Raw genomic sequence first — 10,180 nt, 5'->3', positions numbered from 1 at the left:
CTAGACCGCTTTCTTGAACACTGTTATTAAATGATGGTAGAACAAAAAAAAATAAGGGAAAAACAATCAAAGTACACTCGTTGAATGAACTAATATCACTGGACTAAACATATTTAATTGTTTAGGTACTTAAGGTATTTATCCATCAATTTATCAGTGATAATCTGATATGCCTTTTCGCTAGGATCATAAGCGTCAAAGAACACATGAGTCGATGGATCCGAACATGTGAACGGAGAAAATTTATTGCACAACTCCATCAACTCAATTAATCCTGTACCACAACATCCTTTATCTGCTACTTCAAATCCTACAAAAATTAAAAAAAAAAGTATATATTATATATGCCAATCATATAACATTTATGTACGTTAATGGAATAAAAAAATATCAGTTCATATGTCATAGTTACCGTATTTTGTAGGATTTTTTATGATGTCAAGAAGAGTTTCGTAAACGTCAATATATACTACTCTGCTGGGCAGCTCTTTCGTTAGAGCATCCAAATTAGAAGATAGCTTTGAATTGAAATGAAGTGCCATGTTATTCAAATCTTCAAAACATAATCTTGTAAACCCCCCAAATAGTGTTCTTTGTGCGGGTACACATCCAACCGGTACTCCGCTAAACACTCCGATGTATTTAGCTCCAAGTCCAGATAATTCCTAACACGTTATAATCAAGAATTGAGATATCATTTCTTGGTTACTTTTGCGATTAAAATGATGTGGGTTTATAATATTATACATATAATAAAAAGAAACTTACTTTGATGAAATCTGATGCCAATTGAGCAAGATATTCAGCATATGAGTTACGACAATATTCGACCGATCGAACCAAATAAGTCTCAGCGAGATCATTACTGCTAGAGACCACTAGAAACAAACTTTTCTCCAATATAAATTTAACTTTTTCTTCTCCAAAGTGTTGTTTAATTTTTGATAAATATTCTTGAAAGTACTTCAGTTGGTCAGACATCGATACGACAGACTGAAAAAAAAAATATGAAAACCAAAAGAAAATTAGGAATAGTTATAAAAAAATCAATTAAAACTATAACATATATGTAAAAATATTCGTACCAATACTGTAGATGTTAATGGATCATAACCGGAACCTCCAGAAGCAAAGATTACACCTTTTAGAAGATCATCTGGTTTGAGATTGGAGCCTAAATATGGTGGTAGTGTCTTTGCTATCCCTAATTTTTCCGCTGCAATGTTTTTATAAAATATATAATACATTATAATAAGAATAAGGACACAGATAGACTAAAGCAATTACAAAACCAAAATGATATATATATGGAGTTTGTATTAATGAGTTATACCAATGATGTCGGATGGAACTTTCCCGTCTGAAAATCTACCGGTAGGAATAGCACCAGGGAAATCTACACCATAGGGAGGAAAGTTGGCCTTAAGAAGAGTGGGGATGTCATTATTATTTCCTGTATCCATGATTGAGTCTCCAAATACTATCAGTGCTGGTACTGTTATGTTCCTCGTAGGAGCTTAATTATAAATACCAAAAAAAAAAACAAAAAAACAACAGGTTAGAACGTGATTACTAAAAGAATTAAATTTATAAATTAAACCTTGAACAAGTTTGATTTATGTACCACTGCCTGTGGTCGCTTGTACGATAAAAGACAGCAATATAAAGCATATAAATCGCGGATCCATGCTACGAAAATATTATTTAAACGAATGAGAAAACTAATTTCACAATATATATATTTCTGTGCAGATGAATAGATGATGTTTGAGAACGGAGACATTCTTACACACACATATATATATATATATAGTCTGAATATCATTTGATACACATAATCTAAAAACATAAAGAAGATAATTGTTTAAAATGGAAACAGCAAATCCTGGCAACCGTTTTAATAGAAAAAATATAAAATCACATGTACAGAATCTTATATAAAAGAAAGTGATCTTACATGCATGCAAATACAGTATAAAATAATAACGTTTTTTAGTAAATATACGTTGTATATACACGCAGTTATATATAGCTGTTTTCTTGCTGTACATAGGCAACCAAAAAGGAACAAAAAAAGAGAGAGAGAGAGGATAACAATCTAAATGGGGAAAAGGTACATGCATATAGCGCTGTCACAATTTCTACTGGAGTGCTAGTGCGTAGCTAGGTAGGTATTCATGTATGATGTATCAGCCATGGAAGAATACGCTCTTGTATGCGGAAGGTTCTTCTGCAGAAAATACACCTCAACCTATAATTATATCATGCAAGTGTCACAAGTGTATATCGATTTGTCGATATCTAACAGTCAAAATATATTTAATTCCCATTTAATATGTTTGATTTTATATTAGTGGTAAGCCAGTATATTTACATTTTTATAACATATTGTTTTTGTTATCCAGTTTTCACTGTGTTTGTTTAGAGACATGATATTCTGTGTGCCAAATAACTTTTATAAAAAGAGATATCTGTAATTGTCTGTAACAAAATCATACAGTATGCCTAACTCCTTCATCATAGATGATTTCAATGTCTACCTAATTCCTAATTACTGAGAGTATCACCTAGTCATGATCATACTTTAAAAGTAGGTAACTGATACAAATTCAAAAATAGGATCCAGAAGATGCTAGAAAGTAAACTAATAGCGTGTATTGTAATTGTAACGTTTATAACGTATGTATACATGCTTCGCATAATTAGATCCGAGAGAAATGCACATTGTTGAATAAGTATGATATCAAAACCGTTGAACGTCTTTAATACGGATATATTCACTTAGAAAATATAATAGTTGATTTTAATATGTGTGGGTAGGTCGAGCGGCGGTTCCGTGGTCACACGATCACAAAATCAGATGATGGGCCATAGATAAAAACATTATATGCATGATGACTAGACCGGCTGATACCTTCGAAATCCAACAAAATGTGGTCCATGGTTCTTGATCGTATCGTATGGATCACAAACAATATATAAAAATTCAAATCATCCATTTTCTTTTAATGTTTCCACTCCAAAAAAATCAAACTATGCCTTTCCTGTCATAATTTTAAGTCACCAAATATGGCTTTTACTTTTATTATACCTTGAAACTTCCAACGGTTCCATACTTTATGTATCGTAGTTGATGAACAACCTATATGTTATTTTGAACTACTTACTAATTCGGGAATACACTCTTTATAAAAATACTTGACATTCATGGAATTAACTAATTTCCAACAATAATCAGATATTTGACCAACTTATTTAATTTGATGGATTGTTTCTTTACAAATATCATGATTTGCCTTTGGTTAAAAGACCAAACAGATCCGTACACGGTTTACACTCTGATTGTATTCTTCTTAACCATCATTCAATTCAATAATTTTTGTTTGCTACCATATTATGATGTTTAAGGTAGATTAGTCCACAAATTCATCAGTAATCGAATTGAACAAATGTGAACTAAACCGAAAAAAGTCTGATATGAAAATGATACCAGCTGATTTAACTTCGAATAGATTGATTTTATAGAAAACAAAAGATTCATGTCATTAACAATAGAGTTCATAATAAAACCAAAACCGATATGTATTATTAGAAGAAAAAGGAAAAATAAATAATGAGAACAGAAAGCCAAAACAGAATTGAAGATGTCCAAAACAATAGAGATGTAGATGATAAGATATATATCCAAGTCGAGTGAGTGATAATTACAAGAGATATACTCAGCATCAACACGGAGTGACCACTCTTGTCGAGAGAGAAGAGAACCACCATGTCGATATTGACCTCTAGCTTTGTTGCGTATCTGGCTTGTATGCCGTTTTCATCCCTCACGAGTCGTTTTCCCTGTCGTTTTCTCTTGGCAACCTTTGTATTTATTCGCCAGGTCGACTAACAACGTCCAACCACGTGTACCTTTCTTATCACTCCAACTGGCTTTATATTAAATTATTTCCGCCGCTTATATGTAGCCACGTAAGCCAGTCTGGCATAAGATAGTGGATTTATTTGTATTGTCAGCATGATTGTTTTGGGCCATTTTTTTCATGTGTTTTTTCTAAAATAATTACTTCTTCGCTCCCGACCGCCTACATAGTAGTCGGTAAAAAAGCTTATTTGCAGCTACATAACCAAACCTTTTAGCTTTCTGACAACAAAAAAAAAACAAATCTTTAGCAAAAAGTTGGTAAGAGATAATTATGATGATAAAAACAAAGCAAATTTGGTTTTAAAAAAACCTGCGATGGTAAAACTTGTGTGTGATCTTTATCAGAAAAAAAATTGGTGTGATTTCTACTAATAGCATATACGTATAGCAAAAGTTTTTTTCGAATAAATCAGTGACGACTAGCTAAAAAATATGTAAACGGTAGGGAAACACGCCATGCAACTTAGAAATGGTAATCCATTCTTATTTATGTTAACAGTTAATCACAGTTGATAACTGAAAATGCTTTCTGCATTGCTGACACACCAAATATAGAAATCGACTGTCTATTAAAAACCAAAAGCACACAAAAGCACAAAAAAGCAAGAGACATGCACCACCCCGTAAGTCTTAACCATGAAGCAATATCTATTTTAGATATTTTTTTACAAATAAAACATAAAATTTAGCTATCGAACACATATGCTAAAAATAAAGCTAGAAACAACACGATTTTAGTTTTTTAGATGCGTTATTAAGCTTCCAAACTCCACTCTCGTGTACATTTTGACTTATTAGGACCAAGCCACCGAGAGGATGACACGAGTCTTAGTACTAGGGTTATAAAAAAACATTTAGTGGTGCTGATTATATTGGATCGGAGAAAATCATATATCAATGATGATTTGTAATGATACCAACCAAACAAAAATGGCTCAATCAGTCAGCAATATTATATTTCAGTGCTATCTGACATGAATTCGAATATAATATATAGTATAGGTCAAATTGGTAAAACTTACTAAATAAAGTAGGTCTAATGGAATGAACGAAATTTATATAGTAATTAGAAGAAGAACATTTCTCACCATTACCAAAAAAAAAAAGAACATTTCTCAAGTGGATGTTTTTTTCTTTTCTTACTTCTATTGGACACAACACAAAAGATTAGAACACGTAAAACTAGTCTACTTTTAAAAAGAGATCTAGTACCTCTCTTCTCCAAAAAAAAAAAGAAATATTTTGATTTAGGACTAACATAGAAATGTGGAATACTTGTATGATTTTTTTTTTTTTTTTTATACTACTTAGTGGTTATACTTATTTTCATCCCCATCTATATAAATTCCTGGTTTTACCCGAAAAAAGTATACAACCCAAAATATGGAGGAGTTGCATAGTCGAAAACCTTTGTTATCATTATTTGAAAAAATTCCATTTATCATGGCGTTCCTTTTCATCCGTACACTATTGTTACTTTCTAAAGGGACATAGTAGAAAAAAAAAACCAATTATCCTATTATTGTTTTTGTTGCTTTTAGCAATTAGCACAAAGTTCAACTCACCAAATCACATCACATCATATAAATACCACTTGGATCATGAACATAGTTTGCATTACCAAACCTTTCCTCAAGAAAAAAAAAAACTTAAATTTTTTTTACACATTGTGATATATGAGAACAAAACTTTGTTCCCCTTTCTCATTATCACCAAAATATCACCTGCTATTTTTTTTTGTTTGTGTAACATATTTAATATTTGCTTATTTATTTGCACTCATCTACTACTTACTTGGTTACATCTCACCCTCATCTTCTTCTTCGATCGTACACTGTCACTCGTCTCTTCTGAAATTTTCCCAACCAAAAAAAAAACAAATCTTTCCACTTTTTCCGGAAATCATATTAGGTAAGAAAATCTAGACTTCTGCCTTTGTGTGAGATCTAACGAAACATGGCGGCCGTCGATTCAACTGATCGGCGGGACTTCATCGTGAACATCAACGGCCAAGAGAGTGGAGCCGTCGGTGCTACAGGGTCAAGCAGCAATGCTGAGGGAGGTAATGTTTGGAAAGAATCAAGTTATGATTTCTGGGATGGTGAAAAGGGTAAGAATGATAAGAAAGGAGACGACGACGACGAAGACGGCGGCAGTTTCCATTTCAGGCAGCCGACGGAGCGGAGGCATAAGTCGGCTGAGTTATCTGACCCGCCGGCGAAGCTGATTCGTCAGTTTCTCCACAAGCAGAGAGCTTCAGGAGACGAGATCTCTCTTGATGTTGAGCTTAACATGGCTGAGCTACACAGCAACACGCCGCCACGTGCTGCAACTGCAAGCAACACCCCGCGACGTGGCTTGTCGACTATTTCTGAGTCTTCCTCTCCGTTCACGACCAAAGTTAAAGCCGACGCTGTAAGACGGAGGCAGAACAGAATATCTCTTGGTGGAAGTAGCGACGAAGAGGGACGAAACAGAGACGAAGCAGAGGTTATGAAGTGTAGTTCGAACAAACCGATGCTGAGGAGGAACAAGACGAAATCAAGATTGCAGGATCCTCCGACACCGACACACCCGGCGATTGACAAAACAGAGATGAAGTCCGGTCGGAGATCCGGGATTTTTAAATCTGGGTTTCTTGGGAAAAGCCCTAAAGCGGGTACTCCAGGTCGAGGTGGGGTCTTGGATGAAGAAGAAGAGGAAGATCCGTTTCTAGACGAGGATTTACCGGAGGAATACAAAAGGGACAAACTTAGCATCTGGCTTTTGCTTGAATGGATAAGTCTTGTTCTGATAGTAACCAGTTTGGTCTGTAGCTTGACCGTACATAACTTGAAACGCAAGACATGGTGGAAGCTAGATTTGTGGAAATGGGAAGTGACGGTTTTGGTGTTGATATGTGGGAGATTAGTCTCGAGTTGGATAGTGAGAATCATTGTCTTCTTGGTCGAGAAGAACTTCCTGTGGAGGAAAAGGGTTTTGTACTTCGTCTACGGTGTGAGAAAATCTGTTCAAAACTGCTTGTGGTTAGGGCTAGTGTTGCTCGCGTGGCATTTCTTGTTCGATAAGAAAGTCGAAAGAGAGACTCGGATCACGCCGCTTCAGTACGTGACAAGAGTGTTGGTGTGTTTCCTCGTAGCTGTTATCATTTGGTTGGTTAAAACAATTCTGGTTAAGGTTCTTGCTTCATCGTTCCACATGAGCACTTACTTCGATCGGATCCAGGAGTCGTTGTTCACTCAATACGTAATTGAGACTCTCTCGGGTCCTCCTTTGATGGAGATTCAGAGAATGGAGGAAGAAGAGCAAAAGGTAACAGAGGATGTAAAAAGCTTAGAGAGACTAGCTGGAGCTAGGTTGCCTCCAGCTCTAAAGGAGACTGTTAAAAGTTTTATGAAAGTCGGGAGAGCACCAGGTGGGCTGACTCGGATTGGTTCCAAGAATAGGGACGGGATTAGGATTGATCATTTGCAGAGAATGAACACAAAGAATGTATCTGCTTGGAACATGAAGAGATTGATGAACATAATACGAAAAGGCGCTCTTTCTACTTTGGATCAACAGATTCAGGACACGACTCAGGAGGATGAAGACGCCACGCAGATACGAAGCGAGTACGAAGCTAAATGTGCAGCTAGGAAGATTTTCCACAATGTCACCGAGCCAGGTTCCAGGTATAATTGATTATATATAGCTTTAATTTCATCATCAAATATATCAAAGTTCTTGATTAGGTTGATTTCAGCTTAAACTAATTAAAGAGGATCTTATATATGGTTTTTAGGTACATATATTTGGAAGACTTCTTGCGTTTTTTATGTGAAGAGGAGTCTGAAAGAGCCATAGATCTCTTTGAAGGAGCTTCAGAGAGCCATAAGATCAGCAAGTCTTGCCTCAAGAATTGGGTGGTAAGTCTCAAATTCGATATATCTCAAGAAACTTTTTCATGGAAAGCAGAGTTACGTACGTTATCTAATTAATCTCGTGTTAATTTCTTCACAGGTTAAGGCGTTTAGAGAACGGAGGGCTCTGGCCTTGACCTTAAACGATACAAAAACAGCAGTGAACAGGCTTCACCGCATAATCAATGTGGTGATTGGCATTATAGTCATAGTCATCTGGCTCCTTATACTAGGAATCGCCACAACTAGATTCTTGCTAGTCTTAAGCTCTCAGCTTCTTCTAGTAGCCTTTGTATTCGGAAACTCATGCAAAACCATTTTCGAAGCCATCATTTTCCTTTTCGTTATGCACCCATTTGATGTCGGTGACCGATGCGAAATCGACGGTGTTCAGGTTTGTTCTCTCCTATATATACATTAAAATTGCTTTTGACGTTTACTATGATGGCCTTGTTCTAATCTATCAATTGTTTATGCATACCAGTTGGTTGTGGAGGAGATGAACATATTGACGACTGTTTTCTTGCGATATGATAATCAAAAGATCATATACCCGAATAGTGTTCTTGGCACAAAACCGATAGCTAACTATTACCGAAGTCCTGATATGGGAGACGCGGTCGAATTCTTTATCCATATAGCAACTCCTCCTGAAAAGATAGCTGCTATTAAACAGAGAATACTCAGGTTTCTTAAACCCTAAACCCGTAAATCCTAAACGATATACTAAAGGTTTAACATTATGATTCTTAACATTATTTATTATGTTTAATTTTCATGCAGTTATGTAGACAACAAGAAGGATTATTGGTATCCTGCACCTATGATAGTGTACCTAAACATTGACGACTTGAATAGTGTGAAAATTGCGGTGTGGTTGACACATAGAATGAATCATCAAGACATGGGAGAGAGGTATATAAGAAGAGGTCAATTACTAGAGGAAGTTGGAAAAACTTGTAGAGAGCTCGATATCGAGTATCGTTTATATCCTCTAAACATTAATGTTCGAAGTCTCCCTCCTACGGCTGGTCCAGCGACTTCAGACCGTATTCCTCCTTCATGGATGCAACAACGCAATCCTTGAATTGAAATGATTTTAAGAGAAAGAGATGGAATGATATATACTTCCACTGCGTTATGTTATGCGAAAGAAGATTATGAATTATTTTGTGTATATATTTATTATGTATGAGTGGTTTTGTTTGAAGTTAGTAGTTTGTGATGCTTTAAGAGTAAGTAGAGTTATTGTTGTCGCTAAGTTTATGGCCTTGAGACAATTTTTTATATTGTTCTACTTAATCGAGGGAATGAAGGCACAATTGTAAAACCTTAGGTCTTTATGAAATGGTTCAATTCAAGTTTGCATAAACTAACATTTAATTTGTAAAACACGTGTTTCAAAATAAATTAGACACTTAAAAAAAAAAAACTATAATAGTCTATATATTACAGAAAAATATCATATTGATAAATCAAAACATTATCTAGACGTGTTTAATTTTTGTTTAGAATGCAATTAATTAATTTGATTAATGGAGATCGGATCGGGAACCAGATCTATCCAACCGCGCCAAGGCCCGCGCGCGTTACATGTGTGAATCTAACGAGACCCGGGATCAATTCGGATCCAGAACCGGATCCCTTTATCCTCACCCACCCGAAACCCCTAAATCCGGGTCTTTAAATAACCCAAATCGTCCATCGGATCTGATAACACTTCGATCCAGCTTCTTCCCACCCGTAACCCTTAAAAGAGCTCCTCGGATCCTCCGATTCTAGTCTCCACAGATTCTGACGGCTTTTTATTATAATTTTGTTAAACAAAGGTGCCTCAAATTTCAAACCTTGTTGCTTTTTCTCTGTTCGTCTCTAACTCTCTTCGCTAATTTCCTCGTGTATAAAAAAAAAAACTCTGCCTTGCTCGCAAAATTCAAAAGGGTTCTGTTTGTTTGTTTTCAGTGTATGACTAATTTCATCACAAAGTTTTCACCTTTGTTTGATTTCATTCATCTCAATTTGTGTGGTTGTGTTATTGTTGAATAATGTGGTTTTATGATTTTGATCTCTGTTGTTGCAATGTTGAATCTTTTGGTTTTGATCAAAGTGTATAATGCCTGATGGTGCTGGTTAAGATGATCTTTGTAACAGTTAGTGTCATTATAAAGTCTAAAGTTTTGTTTTTTTTTTAATCAATGAATAGGGGATTTTGGTGGAGCAAGCTATACGAGTTTTTTGTGTATGAGATGGATGAATCAAATGAGATCATCTTGCAGAAATCGAAGAGGTTGACATCTGTTGTTTGGAATTACTTTGAGAGGGTGAGAAAGGCTGATGTGTGCTATGCTGTTTG

At 35.5% G+C, this 10,180-nt stretch overlaps 3 protein-coding genes across 4 annotated transcripts in view; 2 read left to right on the top strand and 1 right to left on the bottom strand.

Moving 5' to 3' along the window:
- On the bottom strand, positions 15–1,247 carry LOC104704864 (GDSL esterase/lipase At3g14820-like). The gene is made up of 4 exons (XM_019245159.1): positions 1,086–1,247; positions 769–993; positions 413–665; positions 15–310 (listed from the first exon to the last, which is right to left on the bottom strand). The coding sequence occupies exons 1-4, from the start codon at positions 1,245–1,247 to the stop codon at positions 114–116; spliced, it is 837 nt and encodes a 278-aa protein (XP_019100704.1). The 3' UTR covers positions 15–113.
- LOC104779502 (mechanosensitive ion channel protein 5) lies at positions 5,549–9,157 on the top strand. Its single transcript, XM_010503870.2, has 5 exons — positions 5,549–7,599; positions 7,710–7,833; positions 7,928–8,221; positions 8,312–8,514; positions 8,611–9,157. Exons 1-5 carry the CDS (start codon positions 5,882–5,884, stop codon positions 8,912–8,914), a joined length of 2,643 nt encoding a protein of 880 aa, XP_010502172.1. The 5' UTR covers positions 5,549–5,881; the 3' UTR covers positions 8,915–9,157.
- The window catches only part of LOC104779464 (zinc finger BED domain-containing protein RICESLEEPER 1-like), a 4,269-nt gene continuing 3,536 nt past the window's right edge, over positions 9,448–10,180 (top strand). Inside the window, exons 1-2 of one of the 2 annotated variants that reach the window (XM_010503837.2) lie at positions 9,448–9,656; positions 10,031–10,180. The exon at positions 10,031–10,180 is cut by the window's right edge and continues 1 nt beyond it. In XM_010503837.2, the coding sequence (XP_010502139.1) occupies positions 10,074–10,180 (107 nt within the window). In that variant the 5' untranslated portion in view covers positions 9,448–9,656; positions 10,031–10,073. The remainder of the gene's footprint in view (positions 9,657–10,030) is intronic. The other variant, XM_010503843.2, reaches the window with a different exon arrangement.

This window comes from Camelina sativa, chromosome 1, assembly GCF_000633955.1.
Source record: "Camelina sativa cultivar DH55 chromosome 1, Cs, whole genome shotgun sequence".
Classification (NCBI taxonomy): domain Eukaryota; kingdom Viridiplantae; phylum Streptophyta; class Magnoliopsida; order Brassicales; family Brassicaceae; genus Camelina; species Camelina sativa.
This window is presented reverse-complemented; position numbering and strand designations above follow the sequence as displayed.